The sequence below is a fragment of the Rhinopithecus roxellana genome, chromosome 12 (genome assembly GCF_007565055.1).
Source record: "Rhinopithecus roxellana isolate Shanxi Qingling chromosome 12, ASM756505v1, whole genome shotgun sequence".
NCBI lineage: Eukaryota > Metazoa > Chordata > Mammalia > Primates > Cercopithecidae > Rhinopithecus > Rhinopithecus roxellana.
In genome coordinates, this window is record NC_044560.1 from 59,755,350 (window position 1) to 59,778,497 (window position 23,148).

At 38.6% G+C, this 23,148-nt stretch overlaps 1 protein-coding gene across 5 annotated transcripts in view; it reads left to right on the forward strand.

Annotated features, from left to right (window-relative positions):
• The window catches only part of MIGA1 (mitoguardin 1), a 96,060-nt gene that overhangs the window by 18,568 nt on the left and 54,344 nt on the right, over nt 1-23,148 (forward strand). For all 5 annotated transcript variants that reach the window (XM_010380665.2, XM_030913219.1, XM_030913218.1 and 2 more), the window contains exons 3-7: nt 4,717-4,894; nt 6,960-7,096; nt 10,653-10,779; nt 15,101-15,234; nt 16,806-16,929. In XM_010380665.2, coding sequence (XP_010378967.1) covers nt 4,717-4,894; nt 6,960-7,096; nt 10,653-10,779; nt 15,101-15,234; nt 16,806-16,929 — 700 coding nt within the window. The remainder of the gene's footprint in view (nt 1-4,716; nt 4,895-6,959; nt 7,097-10,652; nt 10,780-15,100; nt 15,235-16,805; nt 16,930-23,148) is intronic.

Consider the following 23,148-nt stretch of genomic DNA (forward strand, 5'->3'; position numbering starts at 1 on the left):
GCCAAACGAACCCCACGTCTAACTCTTTTTGTCAGTAGCCTTACAATATCCGGGCAAAACACTGTCACTTAGGTGGGCACCTTTCTTCCTCACGCCCTTCAATGTGCTTCATTTGGAACAAAGTTTGATTTACTTTTCACAGCCTGCAATTTATCTTGGGATCCATCTGTGATCCCATATCCTGGTTGATTTTTTTTTCAATTGACATGGAGCACAATTTATTCTTTGTTGTGTCCAGTTCTGTGTGTTTTTACAGCTGTGCAGTCATGTGTCTATCACCACAGCACCAAATAGAACAGTTCTTCATCCCCAGTTCCCCTGTGCTACCCCTTTGTAGTCACCTCTGACCCCTAGCTGCCTTTGATGTTTTCTGTCCCTACAGTTTTATCTTTACCCACAGATGTCATATAAATGGAATTATACAACATATAATCTTTTGAAATTGGCTTTTTCCTTTTAGCGTAATGCATTTGAAATTCATCCACATTGTTGTTTGTCTGAATAGTTTGTTCTTTTTTGTTGATGAGTTACATTCCATTGTATGAATGTACCACAGTTTATCTGTTCACCTGTTGAAGGGCATCCAGGTTGTTTCTGATTTTAGGTGATTATGAGGTCATGCATATTTTCTCCTGTGTTTTCTTCTAGAAATTTCTTCTTTGAATGTTCTTTCTACCTTTGACAAAAATAGATTGACTATATGTTTGTGTGTGTTTCTCGCAGGCTGTCTATTCTATTGTATTAATCTATACATCCACACTGTATTGCCTGTTGCTTTGTAGCTAAGTCTTGAATTCAACTAGTGTGAGTACTACAACTTTGTTCTTTTTAAAATTGTTTTGGTTCTTCTAGTTCCTTTGCCTTTTCTTAATTTTTTAAAAATAGGCTTATCAGTATCTACAAAAAATTTTTCTGGGTTTTTTGTTTGGATTATGTTGTTTATATAGATCAAATTGGAGAGAAAAATTCCTGTAATCCATGAATATGATGTCTCTCTCCTTTTATCTTCTTTGATATCTTTTGTGTTTCGTTGTTATCTTGCACAGATTTTATTAGATTTAGCTCTAGTATTTTCCTTTTCTTTTTCTTGGTGCTATTATAAATAGTGTTACTTTTTAAAATTCAAATTCCAGTCGCTTATTGCTGTTATGTAGAAATACAGTTGATAGTGTATATTGACTTTGTATTCTGTTATCTTGTGAAACTTACCTACTAGTTATAGGAGCTTTTTTGTAGATTCTTTGGAACTTTCTATATAGACAGCTGTATCATCTGTGAATAGTTTTACTTCTTCCTTTCTAATGTATTCCATTTGTTCCTGTTTCTTAACTTTTTGTACTGGCTAGTACTTCTAATATGACATTGGTGAAATGACATCCTTGCCTTGTTCATGATCTTATGAAGAAAGCATTTAGTCTTTCACCATTAAGCATGATCTTAGCTAAAAGTTTTAAAAATAAATACCCTTTATCAGCTGGAGGAATTTCCCTTTTGTGTTAGTACCCTAGAGTTACCATAACAAATTACTGCAAACTTGGTGACTTAAAACAACAGAAATTTAATTTTTTGGTTATGGAGGCTGAAATCACAGTGTAGCAGAGCCACACTTCCTCTGAAGGTTCTAGGGGAGAATCCTTCCTTGCCTTTTCCAGCTTCTGGTGACTCCAGACATTGTTGACTGTAGCAGCATGGATTAGTCTGTTCTCACTCTGCTGATAAAGACATACCTGAGACTGGGTAATTTATAAAGAAAAAGAGGTTTAATGGACTCACAGTTCCACGTGGCTGGTTGAGGCCTCACAATTATGGTGGAAGGCAAAAGTCGAGTCTTACATGGTGGCAGACTAGAGAAGTGAGAGCCAAGTGAAAGGGGTTTCCCCTTATAAAAGCATCAGATCTTGTGAGACTTATTCTCTACCATGAGAACAGTATGGGGGAAACTGCCCCCATGATTCAATTATCTCCCACTGGGGCCAACCCACAACATGTGGGAATTACGGGAGCTACAATTGAAGATGAGATTTGGGTGGGGACACAGCCAAATCATATCACAGCATAACTTCAGTCTCTTTACATGGCTTTTCCCTTTGTGTATTTGTGGTTTATAAAGATACTGTCATTGGATTGAGGGCAATATGGTCTCATCTGAATTCTTACCTTGATTATATCAGCAAAGACCCTATTTTCAAATATGATCACATTCTGACATTCCAGGTGGACATGAATCATTCTGGGACACTATTCAACCTACTACACCTTCTATTCCTAATTTGCTGGGAGTTTTTAAGTAATCATAAATGGATGTTGAATATTTTAAAGTGTTCTTTTCACATCTGTTGAGATAATATTATGGCTTTTCTTTAGTTGATATTATGGTAAGTTACATTGATTTTTAAATGTTGAACCAGATTTGCATTCCTAGGATGTATACCACTTGGTTATTTATATATTTTTAAATATATTGATGAATTTTATTTGTTAATATTTTGTGGAAGTTTTTTGCATCTATCAATGAGGGATTTTAACCTATAGTTTTATTTTTTGTGATGTCTTTGTCTGGCTTTGATATTAACTGTCCCCAACTTAACAATTTTTTGACTTTACGATGATGCACAACCATTGCAAATTTGACGTAATGTATGGTATTCAATAAATTACGTGAGATATTTAAGACTTTATCATAAAAGAGGCTTTGTGTTACATGATTTTGCCCAGCTGTAGCTGATGTGTTAATAAGTGTTCTGAGCATGTTTAAGATAGGCTAAGCCATGATGTTTGGTAGGTTGGGTTTATTAAATCCATTTTTGACTTATGTTTTCAACTTAGGATGGATTTATTGGGCTATAACTCCATCATAAGTCAAACAGCATCTGGACTAGATTGATAACATGATTGGGAAGTATCCTCATTGTGTGAAATTGATACTGTTTCTTCTTTACTTGGTATAATTTGGCCTTCAGTTTTCTTTGTTGGAAGGTTTTTCACTACATCTTCAATTCTTTAATAGATATTTAACTGCTCGTGTTACCTTTTTTTTTTTCCAAGTGAGTTTTGATTTTGTCTTTCAAAGAACTTGAATTTATGGACATAGAATTGTTTATAGGATCCTTTTTACAGACCTTTGTGAGGTCTGCAGTGATGACTCCTATTGTTTTTCTGATTTTGGTAATTTGTGTCATTCTTGCTTTTTTTTCTTAAATGAGACTGGCTAGAGGTTTTCTTAGTTTTCCTTCCAAAAAAACCAGCTGTTGGCCTTATTGATTTCTGCTTTAATCTTTATAATGGTTCCTATCTCCTGCTTGTTTTAGGTTGAATTTGTACTTCTTTTTTCTAGATTCTTAAGTCGAAAGCTTAGATTACTGATTTGATATCTTTCCTTTTTTAATATAAGCATTTAATGGCATAAATTTCTCTCTAAAGTTAAAGATGCATCCACAGTTTAAGGCTTTTGTTCTTTAATGGGGATAGAGGAGAAAGGTTCTGGTGCTGGTTCATGCCCTTCACAGAAGCTACTGTTTCCCTCCCTCTGTACCATTAGGGAGACTTTCGTAGGACTCTTTCAGTATTTTCTATGAGTGCCTGGTGATTCTTGTTGATAAGATATGCAGAAAAGGTGTGGATTTCACCTACATTTGCAGCACCTCTCTCCCACCTCTCAACAGTATGTTCTTTCTCCACCAGTTTTGAAACCATGCTTGCTGACCTCTTCTTGCTAATGTTCTGCTGTGTTTTGTCCATGTAAGCCAATGCCAATGTGTTATCTCTCTGCAAATGCCTGTCTCATTAGTTTAGGGGCAATTGGTTGCCCTCTGATCTCCGTATTCTGATGGAGTCAGAATACTTTATGTTGGTGTTGGAAGGTTGGAGGTGACATTCTTTCCAGCTCTCTACATTCCAAGCCTTAGCTTTATTTTAGAATTCCTTTGCTTTTAGTTATTTAATAGTATTTGTCTCCCAAGAGAAAGTTAATCACTTCTTGCTCTGATGTTGTACTTATATAACCTAGTACTTGTATGACTGTATTTATTCACATTGTGCTGTAATTATTTGCCAACGTATCTGTCTCCACTATTAGCACACTGCTTGAGGGAAATAGACAAGTATATGCAGAATGCAAGATCTGTGACCTCCATATGTCTAGTGCTTCCTGATTGGTTGTAGGCACTTATTATGTGCTCACAGAATAGAATTACAGTAAGATTTTAATTCACAACACAGTCCTGGTACTTTGAGATTCTGAAGAAATATTTGTTAAATAATTCGTGAATAAAATGGCTTATTTAGAAAGTATTTAGAAATTGATTTAGCTTCTATTTCCTCAAATTTCCAGATAGTTTTTTTAAAAGCTCAGTTTAAGTCTAATTTAATCATCCATGTAATTAAAAATCTTGCTGTGATTCAGACAGAAGATTCAGTTGCGTGAATTAATCCTTAATTGCTCAAAAAATATTAATGGGGTTGAATTATTTTCTGCTCCCATTGACTTTGGGGTAATATTGTTTACCTCATATCTTCAGAGTAGTGAGTAATAAATTACAACATTTAAAATATTTTTAAAAAGTAAAATTGGGCTAGCTTGTCATTGAAAGAGTAAAATTATATTCTCTTGTTAGTAGTTAGAAATAGGTTGGATTAAGAGTAAGTTTAGTTATTAGGTCCTTCTTTTAAGTGAACAAATTAAAGAGTTTTTTTCCACTTTAACTGCATCTTTTCCAGATCAAATTTTCTCCGGTGGCTAAAAAGTTGTTTGTGGTAACTGCAGTGAGTGCTATATCTGTAATTTTTCTGGCCCATCACTTTAAAAGAAAACGTGGAAAGAAGAAAGGAAAAATATTACCATGGGAACCAGAGCACCTCATACTTGAGTACACTAAAAGAGCAGCATCAGACAAAGGTATGTGGAAATAGTTGAATTAAGTGTACAAAAGAAATTTTATGTGTAAATCATAACTGCAATACAGTGATTTTAGTCTTTTAGTCTCCAGAATTTTCTTCCTAATATATTATTTAACTCAAAAGTAATACAGATTTATTTTAGAAAGATTAGAAAATGTAGATAAGCAAACAGAAAAAATTAAAATTACTTAACATTCTGGTACCCAGAAATAACTACTGATAATACTTTCACGTATATCAGTCCACTTATATTTGCATTTAAATGTCATATTGAGACATAAAATGTTATATACAAGTAAATTATTTATGTATTTTAAGTAAAATTGTGATCAGACATTTTGTAACCTGCTTTTAAGATACTTGACAGTGTGTAAGAATGTCTTTCCAGGTCAATAAATATCCCACTGTGCTATCATTTTTAATATATAACTAGTGTTAATTTGTACGAATGTACCCCAATTTAATCATTTCCCCATTGTTCCCTTTAGGATGTTTGTGTTTTTCTTATTTTGCATATCCTTGTCTATTTCCTTAGCATGTAGAATTCAAGAAGTAAATTGCTGTCTTTTAAAGGATCTTTAATTTTTGTTAAAGATATCGTATGAGGCCGGGCGTGGTGGCTCACGCCTGTAATCCCAGGACTCTGGGAGGCTGAGGCGGGCAGATCATGAGGTCAGGAGATCGAGACCATCCTGGCTAACACAGTGAAACCCTGTCTCTGCTAAAAAATACAAAAAATTAGCCAGTCGTAGTGGCAGGCGCCTGTGGTCCCAGCTACTCAGGAGGCTGGGGCAGGAGAATGGTGTGAACCTGGGAGGTGGAGCTTGCCGTGAGCTGAGATTATGCCACTGCACTCCAGCCTGGGCCATAGAGCAAGACTCCGTCTCAAAAAAAAAAAAAAAAGATATCGTATAAATAAAAATAATTTCTTAAGCATGCTGAGTTTCTTAGTTTTTTATTATTTAGTGAGTGTGTGGTATGCTTTTGTGATTCAACTGTCCAGCATACAATTAATGAGTGGCATTTAGTACCAAGTGCAGTGAACATTGCAACAGTAATGATTGCTGTCACTTGCTGAGATTTTATTAGGTCTCAGGTAAGTGCCATATATGCAGTGCTTTGTTTAACCTTACAGCAATCCTATGAATTAGGACTGTAGTCTTGTTATTGTTTCTATTTTCGACATAATGAAAACTGAGATATGCAAAAGCTAAGTGACTTGCCCAAGGTCATATAATTTATAAGTGCCGGGATTTAAATCCAGGAACGTCTTAACTGCTGCATTAAGAAAAACTAAGGCCGGGCGTGGTGGTTCATTACTGTAATCCCAGCACTTTGGGAGGCCAAAGCAGGAGGATGGCTTGAGCCCAGGAGTTTAAACCAGCCTGGGCAACATAGTGGGATCACATCTCTACAAAAATAACAGTAAAAAAATTAGCTAGGTGTGGTGGCACATGTCTGTTGTAGTCCCAGCTACTCAGGAGGCTGAAGTGGGAGGATCACCTGACCCCGGAGGTCAGTGCTGCAGTGAGACGTGATTGCACCACTGCACTCCAGCCGGGGTGACAGAGTGAGATATTTTCTCAAAAAAAGAAAAAACAAAAGACTAAGATAAAATGTCTGCCTTAGAAGAATGGATAGATGAGTAGAAAAGACAGAAGTATAACTAATCACAATGCAATGAGATATAGGTAAGGTTTTGATGTAATTCAGAAAAGGAAATGCCTGTATTTGTTAAATTTACAATTTAATAAAATTGTAAGTTTAACATAGTCACCAGTATTTTTATACTGATTACAATAGACCATTCAAATACCATCCTAATTTATTAGGTAAACATTCTATTCTTCATTTCAGAAGCAGATTTTAGCAGTGTTAAAAAAAGATTATATAAAGATTTAGATTTTAATAATGGTGTACATTTAATAATTTACACAATTGAGTGATGTGTGTTTTAAAATTAGGAGTTTTCTGGATAAATGTATTATAAACTCTGAAATTTTTACCTGAAATTTATCATTGGCATTATTGATACTTTTAATATCAGTATGTTTATGTGATAGGTTCAAGTTGTTCCGGTAGCAGACAGAATTTGACATTATCTTTAAGTTCTACCAAAGACAAAGGATCTCAAGCTTGTAACTATGCTAATGGAGGACTTTTCAGTAAATATTCAGGTTCTGCACAGAGTTTGGCCTCCGTAAGTACAGAAAAATTAATTTAAAAAATTTTTGTTTATATATCTTGTGATCTATTAGTTTAAGTATCATATACTTGTAGTTCTTAGTATGGAAATAATCTTAAAAAATCATCTGATTAAATCTGCTTTCTTTAGGCAAATAAAGTACCTTTTTGCTGACCATTCAGTCGATTTGGTTCTAGGTTTATTTGAATAAGTGATGTGGTCTCATGGGGTCCTGTGAAAATAGTGTTGATGTGGAAGTATTGCTTCAAAATTAGATGTTCTTGTTTTCACTTATTTGTGGGAGCTAAACATTAAAACAATTGAACTCATGGAGATAGAGAGTAGAGTGATGGTTACCAGAGGCTGGGAAAGGTAATGGGGGCTGGAGGGGAAGTGGAATGGTTAATGGGTACAAAGATAGAATAGAATAAATAAGATCTAGTATTTGATAGCACAACAGGGTGACTGCAGTCGACATAATTTATTATACATTAAAAATAAAGAGTATAATTAGATTGTTTATAACACGAAGAAGGGATAAATGCTTAAAGATAAAGGTAATGGATACCCCATGTACGCTGATATGATCACTACACGTTGTATATATCAAAATGTTATGTACCCCGTAAATATATACACCTACCATATATCCACAAATATCAAAAATTAAAATTAAAAAGAGTCATTAAAAAAAATTAGCTGTTCTGCAAGAAGCTGGACAATGCATCCAGACTTTGTGCTGGATCACAGTAATCGCTTGATGAGCCTACTTAGATGAAAGTATTTGGGGCCGGGCGTGGTGGCTCAAGCCTGTAATCCCAGCACTTTGGGAGGCCGAGACGGGTGGATCACGAGGTCAGAAGATCGAGACCATCCTGGCTAACACGATGAAACCCCGTCTCTACTAAAAAATACAAAAAACTAGCCAGGCGAGGTGGCAGGCGCCTGTAGTCCCAACTGCTTGGGAGGCTGAGGCAGGAGAATGGCGTGAACCCAGGAGGCGGAGCTTGCAGTGAGCTGAGATGGCACCACTGCACTCCAGCCTGGGCAACAGAGCGAGACTCCGTCTCAAAAAAAAAAAAAAGTATTTGGTTTGCTGAAGCCAAGTGTGAGGTTCTTCACCTCCCTCTTTGGATCATTAATAACAGTACTGACAAGCAGGAGGCTGCCCATCTTTATTTGGAGCATTAATATTAATGCTGATTGACAAGTGAGGAATGAAGTTCGTGTTTGTTTAAATCGAATGTGATTTAAACATTAATTTAAAAAATAGGTAGAATATGTACCTGCTATTAAATACAGAACAGGCAAAAGAATATACAGTGAGAGCTGGGTGCTATGGTGGTACCTATAGTCTCAGCTATTCAGAAGATTGAGGCAACATCAGTTCAGTCCAGGAGTTCGAAGACAGCCTGGGCAACATAGCGAAACCTTGTCTCATATAAAATAAAATAAAATAAAAATAATAATAAAATAAAATTAAATAAATAAAATAAAATAGTGTTTCTGATCCATTCACTTCCCCTCCATGGAGATAAACAACATTAACAATTTCTTTTTTTTTCTTTTGAGATGAAGTCTCGCTCTGTTGCCCAGGCTAGAGCTCAGTGACGCGATCTCAGCTCATTGCAACCTCCACCTCCTGGGTTCAAGCGATTGTCCTGCCTCAGCCTCCCAAGTAGCTGGGATTACAGGCATGTGCCACCACACCCCGGTAATTTTTGTATTTTTAATAGAGATGGGGTTTTACCATGTTGGCTAGGCTGGTCTCGGAACTCCTGACCTGGTGATCCGCCCACCTTAGCCTCCCAAATTGCTAGGATTACAGGCATGAACCACCGTGCCTGGCCTGTATTCATTTTTTCTTCATAGTTTATATAACACCATATTCTATTCTGTACCTTGCTTCCATATTTCACTGGAATCTATAGCTGCCCTGTTCTGTAATGCCTAAAAATGTACTAAAGTTTTAAAGGTTCTTCTAGGACAGGAATAGCTAGATCAAAGGCCTGCAGACTTTTAGTCTTCTGTGAAACCAAGCAGCATAATGAAGAATATGCCTATTCTTTTTTTCTTTTTTTTTCTTTTTGGCAGTGTATTGATGGAATATACCTATTCTTTTTTCTTTTTTTCTTTTCTTTTTTTTTTTTGTTTCTTTTTTTTTTGAGATGGAGTCTCACCCTATTGCCCAGGCTGGAGGGCAGTGGCGTGATCTTGGCTCACTGCAACCTCCACCTCCCAGGTTCAAGTGATTCTCCTGCCTCAGCCTCCCGAGTAGCTGGGATTATAGGCATGCGCCACCACATCCGGCTAGTTTTTGTATTTTTACATGGTTTCATCATGTTGGCTAGGCTGGTCTCGAACTCCTGACCTCAAGTGATCTGTCTGTTTCAGCCTCCAAAGTGCTGGGATTACAGGCGTGAGCCACTGCGCCTGTCCAGAATATGCCTGTTCTATAATGTGGACTTCCTCAGTGTCTGCGAAGTGCCTCATCTGAATTTCCTCAATTCAAAGTTGAAGCCCTTGTTGACTAGAAGTAGATAAGGTGAATTTCAGGATAATAGTGTAACAAGTCTTTAGAATCACTGTGCTGTACTTGCCTAACTGAACACGTCATTCCTCTTTTGTTAAATCTTACAATTTAACAAAAACATAAATTTAGCATAGTTGCCAATATTTTTATACTGGTTACAGTAGACCATTCACATACCACCCTAATTAATTAGATGAATATTTTACTCTTCATTTCAGAAGCAGCATAATCTGTAGGCTGTATGTTGTAACTTGTTGCTCCTAGACTGCAAATCTGTACCACATGCTACTGTACTGAATAATGTAGGCAGTTGGAACACAATGGTATTTGTGTATCTAAACATATCTGAACATAGGAAAAGTACAGTAAAAATACAATTTTGTAATCTTATGATAGGGTTGACTGTTGTATATGCAGTCCATCATTGACCCAGATGTTGTTATGTCAAAAGTGTCAAATGCCAGCAGAAAAGCCAAATGGAGTCACCTAAAAGGCAAATGATAATGTGGGCTTAGATTTCTCAAAACTGAACTGGAATTAGGACAGAACTGGGATTAGGGATTTGAGAATCACCTGCATAGAGGTGATTGAAATGATTTGTTCAGTGGACCTTGCCGTAAAGGGCATTTACAAGGACGATAGTGGCTTTTTTATTTTAGGTCTCATTTAGCAGAGAGTCAGCCTTGTAAAACATTCTAAAAGAAAAATAAGCTAGCTAGCTTAAATCAAAGTAAGTATAGATAAAATTTATAAGTGAATGCTTAAAACAATATAAACATAACTGCCTGATTTCTGATGGAAATAAGTGATTTACATTCAAAATATTATTCTACTTGTGTATTTTTGAGCATACAGGCTTATAATAGAGTCGTGATTTCTAAGTTTGATTGAATATCATCAGAATTATTTCTTCATATGGAAATTACCTGGGTTGTCTTACCACTAATAGGATTTATAAAAATAATTTGTAAATATGAAAGATCACAACATATTATCATGAGAGAGATTTGAAGTAACTTCTGTCCATCTTAATTTCAGGTCCAGAGTGTCAATTCTTGTCATAGCTGCGCTTGTGGCAATTCTAATTCCTGGGACAAAGCAGATGAAGATGATATTAAACTTGTTAATATTCCTGTGACTACTCCAGAGAACTTATACTTAATGGGTAGGAATGAGATGATAACATTTTAAGATATTGTGCTTACATTTAATTTGTTTTGTTTTTGTTTTTTATTTATTGAGACAGACAGGGTCTTGCTCTGTCTCCCAGGTTGGAGTACAGTGGCCCGATTACTGCTCATTGCAGCCTCAACCTCCTGGGCTCAAGTGATCCTCCCACCTCAGCCTCCTGAGTAGCTGGGAACACAGGTGCATGCCACCATGCCCAGCTAAATTTTTAAAACATTTTTTAGAGATGAGGTTTTGTCATGTTGCCAGGTTGGTCTTGAACTCCTGAACTCAAGCAACCTGCCTGCCTCAGCCTCCCAAAGTACTGAGATTACAGGCATGAGCCACCGTGGTCAATGGTAAGTTGAAATTAAAGAACAGTGAATTGTTCTAAGAGAAGCAACTATAATTTTAAATGTTCTTATATCCATTGTATCTGGTCTTCATAACATCATACATTGTATTAAACTAATACAACAAAATTAAAACAACAGAAATTTATTCACTCAGAGTTTTGGACGCTAGAAGTTCATTATCACTGGGCTGAAATCAAGAAGTCAGTAGAGCCATGATCTCTCTGGAGGCTTAGGGGAGAATCTTTTCCTGGCCTCTTCCAGCTTTTGGTGGCTTCCAACATTGTTTGGCTCGTGGCCACATCATTCCAGTCTCTACCTTTGTCTCCGTGTCACATTCTCCTCTGTGTGTATCAAATCTCCCTATCTCTCTCTCTCTCTCTCTCTCTTTTTTTAAGACAGAGTCTCACTCTGTCACCCAGGCTAGAGTGCAGTGGTGCAACATCGGCTCGCTGCAACCTCCATCTCCCGGGTTCAAGTGATTCTCATGCCTCAGCCTCCCAAGTAGTTGGGCTTACAGGTGTGCACCAGTACCCCTGGCTAATTTTTTGTATTTTTAGTAGAGATGGGGTTTCACCATGTTAGCCAGGCTGGTCTTGAACTCCTGAGCTCAGGTGATTTACCCGCCTTGGCCTCCTAAAGTGCCGGGATTTCAGGCATGAGCCACCTCACCCAGCCACCCTTCTCTTATAAGGACACTTTTGATTAGATTTAGGGTCCACCACATAAACTAGGATAATCTCCCTGTGTTGGGATTCTTAATTACATCTACAAAGATGTAAGATGTTACCTTTATTTATAAGGTAACATTTACTTATTCTAGGAATTAGGACCTGATCTTTGGGTGACCATTATTCAGCCTACTACACTATCTTCACCTAATCTGTTGACTGTTATATAATGAATTTATCAGAATTCACTTTACTAAATATGTTTTATCTAGCTATCATTTGTATTGTTATATCCAGAAAACAATTTTAAATGGAAAGAGGCCTTCTGTGTTTCACATCTCAGTATTTCTTGACCATGAACATGTCTATGGAGCCTCACTGGAGCCCTGGAGAAGAACTTGTTGTTGAATCAGAAGATTAAAATGCTTTTCCCTATTCTCTATTCTTTTTCCAGGCTATCTTCCTTTTAATGGAAATGCATACTAAACAGGAAACAAAACCAGTAAACTTGATGTGGCCCTGGCCATTGAGCAGTAAAGGGTTGATGGCTCTGTGTAGAAGGACTGAGTGCCTCAGAATGCATTCCTGCTCTCTAGAATAGTTAGACTATATCATCTCCAGTGCCATCACTGTGGGTACTCCTATGGGGAAAGAAGGTCTCCAGAGATTTAAATTCACTATGTTTCTAGATTACCCTATGTCTAGAAAACTTACACTCACAGCTTCTGTTAATATTACAAGTTTATGGCTGGATATGGTGGCATGTACCTGTAGTCTTACCTACTTGGGAGGCTGAGGCAGGAGGATCATTTGAGCCTAGGAGTTCAAGGTTACAGTGAGCTAATTGTGCCACTGCACTACAGCCTGGGTGACAGAGAGAGCCCTTTTTCTTAAAACAACAACAATAACCCAGAATATTAAAAATTCAAATTGAAGAAATACAGAGTAAAACTAGAGACGCCACAGGGGGTCTTTGTGTTATAGGATTAAGATTGCTAGGACCCCTATGGATCACCTGGTATCATCACCCATCTGTTTCAATTCTCTTTATAAAATTGATGACATTAAAAAAAGATTGGTGACTATATTTGACTTGCTGTTACAAAACTGATGATATTTGGTAGTCTGAGCTATGTTCTATAGTGAGGTATACATAGTACTTCTTGAGGACACAAGTTTTATCTTTGTATTATACAACTCTGCTGTAAAATAATTCTTCCTGAAGCCAAGTGTGGGTGCACATGCTTGTAGTCCTAGCTACTTGAGAGGCTGAAGTGGGAGGATCACTTGAGCCCAGAAGTACAAGACCAACCTGGGGGAACATTGTAAGACCCCATCTCTAAAAAAAGAGACCAAAAAAACCTAAAAAAAAAAAAAAAAAAAAATCTTCCTGTGTTCGTATGTTCAACCCAAATAATAAATGTATAGAAGGGATAGTGTGAGAAAAGGATGAAGGAATTAGAGTTGGGTAACTTGGAGAAAGGAGACTAGATGGTGATATAATTGGTTTTTATGTGCTTAAATGTTTTAGGAGGAAGATTCAAAAGCTATTTTTTGCTACAGAAAATCAAACAAGAAGGAAAGGCCTAAATTTCATTTTAAGAAATTTTAGTCCAGGTGCGGTAGCTCACACCTGTAATCCCAGAACTTAGGGAGGCTGTGGTGGGAGGATTGCTTGAGCCCAGGAGTTTGAGACCAGCCTGGGTAACATAGTGAAACCTCATCTCTACAAATAAATAAATAAATACTTTAAAAAAAAATAAAAGAATCTGGGCGTGTCGGCGCACGCCTGTAATCCCAGCACTTTGGAAGGCTGAGGCGGGTGGATCACCTGAGGTCAGGAGTTTGAGACCAGTGTGGCCAACATGGTGAAAACCCATCTCTACTAAAAATTTAAAAATTAGCTGGGCGTGGTGGTACATGCCTATAATCCCAGCTACTCGGGAGGCTGAGGCAGGAGGTTGCAGTGAGCCGATATGGCACCACTGCACTCCAGCCTGGACAACAGAGTGAGGCTCTGTCTCAAAATAATAAATAAATAAATAAATAAATAACCAGTATGAAATTTTATTCATTTAGGATTGTAGGTTCTATAGGCAATTGAAGAAATGACTTGAGAGGAGAGGTATTTTTTAGCTGCCGTATCTTAAAAACATCGAGAGAATGACTTGCCCAGATTCTTAAACAGCTTTTAAAGATATTTTTCTTTAATATTTAACATTTTAAAAATACTTTAAAAGTTGAAGTCTTAAACTATTTTTGTTTTGTTTGAAGTACATAATTATTTTTGTAAGCCTTGTTTTTTAATTTGGAGAAGAAGAATCACACGTTCATCTTTTTTCCCACAAAGCTTTCTGTCAGCAAGGAAATGAAATTCCTGCTTGGACTATAACTAACTTTTGATGGGTTCATCCAATATCTTGCAATTTTTAACTCTGGCCCACCAGTTTATCCAAATCAGCCTGTTGGGATCATAGTGGTTCAAGACACCCTTTAGGGGACAAAAGGTGGAAAAGACTTATTTTAGATTTCTGTATTATTATCTTTTCTTCAGCTTTACTTTCTTTTTTTTTGAGATGGAGTGTTGCTCTGTAGCCTAGGCTGGAGTGCAGTGGCGCAATCTCGGCTCACTGCAACCTCTGCCTCCCAGGTTCAAGCCGATTCTCCTGCCTCAGCCTCCTGAGTAGCCATGATTATAGACACGTATCACCACACCTGGCTGCTTTTTGTATTTTTAGTAGAGATGGGGTTTTACCGTGTTGGCCAGACTGGTCTTGAACTGCTGACCTCAGGTGATCCACCCACCTTGGGCTTCCAAAGTGCTGGGATTACAGTCATAAGCCACCGTGCCCAGCCATCTTCAGCTTTACTTTATTCTTAGAACTTATAAACCAGATAGCTTTTTGTAAACTGGTTTCTTCCCATTAGTTTTCCTTTTAATTTGCAGGAATATTTTGAAACATAGTTATGTGACTATAAAAAATAGCTATTACTATGGAACTTTTGATGAATTCATGATATTCCTTTAGAAAAATTCTGAGCACCATATACATTTGTGTTATAAAGAAATGAAAACATATTGGCCATTTTGTCTCTCTGATTTTTGGTTAACCGGAACCATAGGCTGAGAATATATTGGGAAATTAAGATTCTACCATGAAATGATGTATGATTCTTTAGTGTCAAAGTTTGTCTGTGCCATTGGTGATAATGTACGGAAACACTTCAGGCCCCAAATAATTTTATTTTGGCATTGGTTTTGCTCACTTAATATTGTTCTGTTCTTAATTTTTAGGTATGGAATTGTTTGAAGAGGCATTGCGTCGATGGGAACAAGCTCTAACCTTTCGCAATAGACAGGCTGAAGATGAAGCCTGTGGTTCCATTAAACTGGGTGCAGGAGATGCCATTGCTGAAGAAAATGTAGATGTAAGGGTGATTTATTTGAGTGGTCTTCATAATATTAGAAGAATCAAACAAATCTTTTTTTTTTTTTGGTAGAGGTAGGGTCTAACTGTTGTTACCCAGGCTGAGTCTTGAACTCCTGGGCTCAAGCGATCCTCCCACCTTGTCCTCTGAGTAGTTAGGACTATAGGGATGCACCACCATGCCTAGCTAATTTTAAATTTTTTGTAAAGATGGTGTCTCACTATGTTGCTCAGGCTGGTCTTGAACTCCTGGCCTCAAGCGACCCTTTCACTTTGGCCTCCCAGAGTGCTGGGATTATAGGCATGAGCCAAGGTACTGGCCCAAAATATTTTTTAACGTTGATTCAGTGTATTTGCTTTATGTTGTATTTAATAGAACTGTTTTTTTCTTCCTTGGGACTATGTGGGGTATTTCTTACTGGTCTTTTTCTATTCAGGTAGTTGTTACATTCCAGATTTACCATTCATGAAGTTTATTGACTTTCCCAGGATATGCAAAATAAGCAGATTAATTTCTAAAGGATTTTTTTTTTTTTTTTTTTTTTTAAGAAATGGGGTCTTGCTTTGCTGCCCAGGTTGGAGTACAGTGGTTGTTCATAGGAACAATCATAGTACACTATACCCCAGAACTCCTGGGCTCAATCAGTTTTTCTGCCTCAATCTTCCAAGCAGCTGGGACTGCAGGCACGTTCTACCTTGTCTGGCTTGGAATTTTTTAAAGTTTGATTTGTGCTTTGGGATTAATTAAGTGCCATTATGTTCATAAAAATCACATAAAGGTATAGAGCTAGACTAGTCCTTATTGATTATTTAGTTAAGCTAGTGGTTCTCAAACTTGCTAATGCATAAGACTCACCTAGAGGACTTGTTAAAACACAGATTTGGAGGCCCCACCCCATGAATTTCTCATTGACTAGAACTGGGGTGGATCCTAAGAATTTGTATTTCTACGAAGTTCTTGGGTGATAATGAAGCTGCTGGCTCAGAGACCTTACTTTAAGAACTCCCAGTTTAGTCTAATTCCTTAATTTTATAGGTAAAGAAACTGAATCGGCCGGGCGCGGTGGCTCAAGCCTGTAATCCCAGCACTTTGGGAGGCCGAGACGGGCGGATCACGAGGTCAGGAGATCGAGACCATCCTGGCTAACACGGTGAAACCCCATCTCTACTAAAAAATACAAAAAACTAACTGGGCAAGGTGGCGGGCGCCTGTAGTCCCAGCTACTCGGGAGGCTGAGGCAGGAGAATGGCGTAAACCCAGGAGGCGGAGCTTGCAGTGAGCAGAGATCCGGCCACTGCACTCCAGCCTGGGCGGCAGAGCGAGACTCCGTCTCAAAAAAAAAAAAAAAAAAAAAAAAAAAAGAAACTGTATCACTAAGAACTAAGGTAATTTTGCCACACACACAGCTATAACCCAGGCCTCTTGATTTCTGCTGCTGTATTCTTTCCACTATCTATCAGTAGTTTTTTATATTACTCACTTTCTTTGCCTTTTATTTAAAAGTGGGAAAAATATTTAGAATTTTAACATTAGAATTTAATTTGTTATGTGTACTTTTTCTCTCCTTGTAGGATATTATTAGTACTGAATTTATCCATAAACTCGAAGCTCTACTGCAAAGAGCCTATCGTCTCCAAGAGGAGTTCGAAGCTACCCTTGGGGCATCTGATCCTAATTCCCTTGCTGATGATATTGGTAAGATGGATATTTTATATGGCTTTTATGAAATGTTTGCTTTTCTTTTATATCCTTGGAATCATTTGCGTGTCTGTCTTATGTATTAATAGGTTACTTAAAAAAAAATAGCCAAGAGAAAAAAATTTTATCATATTTCTTTTTTTCTTTCAGTTTTAATTTTCAAATGAACTAATGCCCTTAATATATAAATTCAAGAATTTATCATAGGCAGGACTGTGACATTATTTTAAAATGTATTGTGGGGGAAAAAAATTGAGTTAAGAGTGTTGGAGGGAGAAAAGAATAAACAAAAATATACAGAGACTCACCACTTCGGAAATATGCATGTAATATTACCTAAAATACTTGAAAGAATTATATATGTTGAGGCCCACTTTAATCGCAGGATAGCTGTTGATGTAAGTAGTCAATACTTCATTATGGGTCATTACCTTTGTTACTTTAAAGAGAACAGAGTTTTAAAGATACTTTTTAAAAACTTTTTATTTTTATTTTTTTGAGACAGGATCTCTGTTGCCCAGGTGGGAGTGCAATGACATGGTCACAGCTCACTGTGGCCTTGACCTATTGAGCTCAAGTGATCCACCTGCCTCAGCCTCCCAAGTAGCTGGGACTATAGGCACATGCCACCATATCTTGCTAATTGAAACATTTTTTGTGGGTGTGTGGAGACAAGGTTCTTTTTTTTTTCTTTTTTTCTTTTTGAGATGGAGTCTCACTCACTCTGTCACCCAGGCTGTAGTGCAGTGGCATGATCTCGGCTCACTGCAACCTCCGCCTTCCAAGTTCATGCAATTCTCTTGCCTCAGCTTCCTGAGTAGCTGGGATTACAGGCATGTGCCACCATACCCAGCTAATATTTGTATTTTTAGTAGAGGCGGGGTTTCACCATGTTGACCAGGCTGGTCTCCACCTCTGGACCTCAAGTGATCCACCCACCTCAGCCTCCCAAAGTGCTGGGATTACAGGTGTGGGCTACCGCACCTCGCCAAGGTGAGGTTCTTGAATGAAGTCTTGGAAGAAAGGAATGATTAAAGTTGCTTCTTCAACTTCTATAAATGCCCCCAAAGAAAGAAAGAAGACAAAATTATATGGTTTTTTTGGTCAAAAATAATTTCTGTCTTTTTAGTATGAAGAGGATTATTATTTTCCAATTAAAATAAAAGCTAAGGAGTTTTAACTTGTTCCACATTAGTACTGAAAGCAGCTGAACTTTGAGATATTTATATCTATGCATTTTGAGTTCAGGTAAAAGATTTTGTTTCTATTAGAATTATGAATTACTGTGTATATGTCATAAGGTTATATGAAATCTCTTTGGTCTCTGCTTTGTTGTACTATTGTCACCAAACATTATTTATTTATTTATTTATTTATTTATTTATTTATTTATTTATTTTGAGACGGAGTCTCGCTCTGTCACCCAGGCTGGAGTGCTATGGCCGGATCTCAGCTCACTGCAAGCTCCGCCTCCCGGGTTCACGCCATTCTCCTGTCTCAGCCTCCCGAGTAGCTGGGACTACAGGCGCCACCACCTCGCCCGGCTAGTTTTTTGTAGTTTTTTTTTTAGTAGAGACGGGGTTTCACCGTGTTAGCCAGGATGGTCTTGATCTCCTGACCTCGTGATCCGCCCGTCTCGGCCTCCCAAAGTGCTGGGATTACAGGCTTGAGCCACCGCGCCCGGCCAAACATTATTTATTAGACTTGAGTGTTCTTTAATAGCTTCTCTGCTATTAGCATAGGCATAATGTTTTGACATACCTAGGAGATTACAGTCTGGAAAAAAAGTAGGCAGTATTCGTATCAACAAATACAATTTGTCAAAGCCTTATATTAATTTTTTCTACAATTTCTTTTGTAACTTTAATTAGAATGTTATTTATGACAGTAAGTAGGAGAAAGAACAGAGAAAAGGAATTTTTTTAAAACCTCAAATGTAGAATGAGAATGGAACAACCAGAAAAGTTACAAAAGTGGTGAAGTGGCAAGGAATGCCACAGAGAAAAGTAAGCAGGAAAAAATTATAAGGAGGAAAGAGGAAGAGGATCCTGAGACTTTTAATGTCTTACTCTAGGAATGGAAGCTTTGTCTGCACTGTCTAATCTTTGGCAGTTTCTTTTAGTCTCATTATAAGGATCTTGTGGATGTGTAGTTCTTGTTCTTTTAGTCTTGTAATATGTATTGCAGATTTGATTCTCTTTGGCATGCCTGGACACATTTTTTCTATATCCTTCTGTAGCGGTTGGCTGAGTCCGTCTCTTACTTCTTCAGGTTGAAAAGATTCCTTGGGTACAGTCTCAGAGGTCTGCTTTAGATTCTTGTTGCTTTTAGAGAAGAAGACCTCTGGGCATGTGGCTTAGTTTCTGGGGTCTTCAAGTTGTTTCTGAGGCAACTGTTGTTAATCCAGAACTCTAAATGGATAGGGTGGGACCCAGAGTCAGTCTGTGCATTTAGTTAGCTTAGGTTTGGAATAAGTGTCTGACCCCATGCATGTTTTAACCTGAGCTGTCACTGCCTACTAGACTGATGTGCTTTTCCCTGTAGCCTTCCAGTTCATTGGCCTCCTGTTGCCCTGGAGATTCCAGATAACGTTAAGCTGTTATATTTTGTTCGTTTGGGGGAATTGTTTGGATATTGCAAGTTTGCATTTTTGAGCTTCTGGATCAAAAGAACTGAATTTATGGCCAAGACTCAGGGAGCAGTCTGTTACAACTGTTACTTGACATTGATCAAAATTGCCTAGAAGTCAGTTAACTCTCCTCATTCTTTAAATCCAAAGTTATTGTATACATTTAACTTGAATTATTGAGAGACAACTTAAAGTTAATAGTTATAAATTAAAATAGTCTAACAAATGCCTTCAGAGGCTTGGGGTGAATTTAAAGCAAATATTGATCTGATGTCAGTGAATACTTCATTGTTTTGGAATCTGCTTTGTCTAATTTGATGAACTTCTTTTTTTTTTTTTTTTTCTTAAGAATCTGGAAGGATTTCAAGATTGGAAGAATTTTTTTTTTTTTTTTTTTTTTTTCAAGCAGTCTTGCTCTGTCACCCAGGCCGGAGTGCAGTGGTGTGATCTCAGCTCACTACAACCTCTACCTCCTGGACTCAAGCCATCCTGTCACCTCACTCTCCTGAGTAGCTAGGACTACCGGTGCGTGCCACCACACACTGCTAATTTTTTTTTTTTTCTGAGATGGAGTTTTGCTCTTGTTGCCCAGGCTGGAGTGCAATGGCATGATCTCGGCTCACTGCAACCTCTGCCTCCTGGGTTCGAGCGGTTCTCCTGCCTCAGCCTCCTGAGTAGCTGGGATTACAGGCATGCACCACCACGCCTGGCTAATTTTGTATTTTTAGTAGAAGTGGGGTTTCTCCATGTTGGTCAGGCTGGTCTCGGACTCCCGACCTCAGGTGATCCACCCACCTCAGCCTCCCAGAGTGCTGGGATTACAGGCAGGAGCCACCATGCCCAACCGACACCCTGCTAATTTTTTTAAAAGTTTTCTCTAGAGATGAGGTCTTGCTATACAAGACTGGTCTCAAACTATCCAGGCTGGTCTTGAACTCTTGGGCTGAAGCAGTCCTCCCACGTCAGTCTCCCAAAATGCTGGGTTTGCAGTCGTGAGCCATCATGTCGAGCCAGGAAAGACTTCTTAGCCATCATCTAATTTCATCTTTCTCCCTGTGTATGATAGCTAGGGGGAGCTAGTTAATAGTAGCCACTAGTTATTAGTACATCCATGTGTCTTCTCTGGATCAGGTATTGTTATATTCTGAATGAAAATTATCTCAGCAGGACACGGTGGCTTACACCTGTAATCCCAGCACTTTAGAAGGCTGAGGCATGTGGATCACCTGAGGTCGGGAGTTCGAGACCAGCCTGACCAACATGGTGAAACCCTGTCTCTTCAAAAAATACAAAAATTAGCTGGGTGTGGTTGTGGGTACCTGTAATCCCAGCTACTTGGGAGGCTGAGGGAAGAGAGTCGCTTGAACCCAGGAGGCAGAGGTTGCAGTGAGCAGAGATGGTGCCACTGCACTCCAGCCTGGGCGACAAGAGCAAAACTCTGTCTGAAAAAAAAAAAAAGAAAAAGAAAATTATCTCAATCCCTACAACAATTTTTAGGATATAAATATACCTATCATCCCTATTTTTCAGAAGGGGAAAGTGAGGTACAGAGGCATTAATAACTTCACCAAGGTTACACAGCTGTTAAGTGGAGGAACCTGAATTTGAACCCAGTCAAGCTAGCTTTAGAGTCTTTCCTTTCCTTTTCTCTTCCCTTTTCCCTTTTTCCTTTTCACTCTTGTCACCCAGGCTGGAGTGCAATGGAGTGATCTTGGCTCACTGCAGCCTCCACCTCTTGGGTGGAGCAATTCTCCTGCCTCAGCCTCCTGAGTAGCTAGTATTACAGGCACGTGCCACCATGCCCAGCTAGTTTTTGTATTTTTAGTAGAAATGGGGTTTCACCATGTTGGCCAGGCTTGTCATGAACTCCTGACCTCAGGTGATCCACCCGCCTTGGCCTCCCAAAGTGCTGGGATTACAGGCAGGAACCACTGCGCCTGGCCCATTCTTTATTTTTTTGAGAGAGAGGGTCTGACTGTGTTGCCCAGGCTGGAGTGCAGTGGCTCGATCTTGACTCTCACTACAACCTCCGCCTCCCAGGCTCAAGCGATCCTCTCACCTTAGCCTCCCAAGTAGCTGGGACCACAGGCACTTGCCACCATACCTGGCTAATTTTTATTTTGGGTTGAGATAAAGTTTTGCTATATTGCCCAGGCTGGTCTCAAGCTCCTGGGCTCAGGTGATCTACCCAGCTTGGCCTTCCATACTGCTAGGATTACAGGTAATGAGTCACTGTGCCCAGTCGCAGAGTCCATTCTCTTAACCACCATGCTGTATTGTCTTACCACTTACAGGACAGACGTCTTCTTTGAATGGGAGGATTAACTGTGAACTTTTTGTGGACAGAGTATGCCTATACCCAAAATTCCCTGTAGGAAAGGTCAGCTTAGAGCAGGCAGCCTGGAAATTCCACAGTTGACAGAGTAAGGAGACTTCTATTTCTGGTGGTGGTATGCTTTTGTAAAGATCTTTTTTTTTATTGTTATTTTTCTTCCTCTATACTCATGTGGTGATCTGTAGTTAACTCATACGTCTTTCTTCCTTTCTCAGGCTTTCTAGGCAGATTTCACGCATTTTGTAGAAAGAAATTGTCAAGGTTTAATCCAAGAACAAAAGAGGCAAGCTATGTAAGACAGAGGGCCTAACTGTGACCCTGAACTTAGTGTAGTGCTAATGAGTTACTCTGGTTTATCCTGCATCTGTATAATAACTGAAAGTACGGACTGTGGATGCAGACTAACTGGGTTCAACTCCTGGCATTTCCATTTATCTGTGTGATTATAAAACCTGTCTAAGCCTTGGCTTCCTCTTCTGAAAAATTAACATGTAGAGTACCAATTTTATAAACTGATTTTGAGGATTAAATGAAAGTTCTAGGAACAGGGTAACAATGTTTATTGGCTCGGAATTTGGAACTTCTCTAGGACACTCTCAGGAAGACCATCATTTTACCTCTAGAATCTTAGGCTGTCGTTTTTGTTATTGTTGTTGTTCTTGTTCTACCTTTCTGATCCAATATTTGCCAGTTTCAAGATGTTCTTTAAAATTTCTGGTCCACTGATATCCTATTAATGTTTTCCAGTGATGCCATACTTTACTCCATTAAACAAAATTTATTCTGTCCCTTTTAATGGGCCTTTGGGAAGAAGGAGAAGTACCTTCTTGAACTAGAAGGTAATTTGCCTACCATGTTCAACTATAAATTCTGGACATTAGGTCAGGCATGGTGGCTCATGCCTGTAATCCCGGCACTCTGGGAGGCCGAGGCGGGTAGATCATCTGAGGTCAGGATCGAGACCAGCCTGGCCAACCTGGTGAAACCTCGTCTCTACTAAAAATACAAAAATTAGCTGGGTGTGGTGGCGGGCACCTGTAATCTCGGCTACTTGGGAGGCTGAGGCAGGAGAATCACTTGAAGCTGGGAGGTGGAGGTTGCAGTGAGCCAAGATTGCACCGTTGCACTCCAGCCTGGGCGACAGAGTGAGACTCCATCTAAAAAATAATAATAATAAAATAAATAAATTCTGGACATTATAATAATAGAGTGTAAGGTTTACATTAGCTTTTGTTGAACTTATGGTTAACTG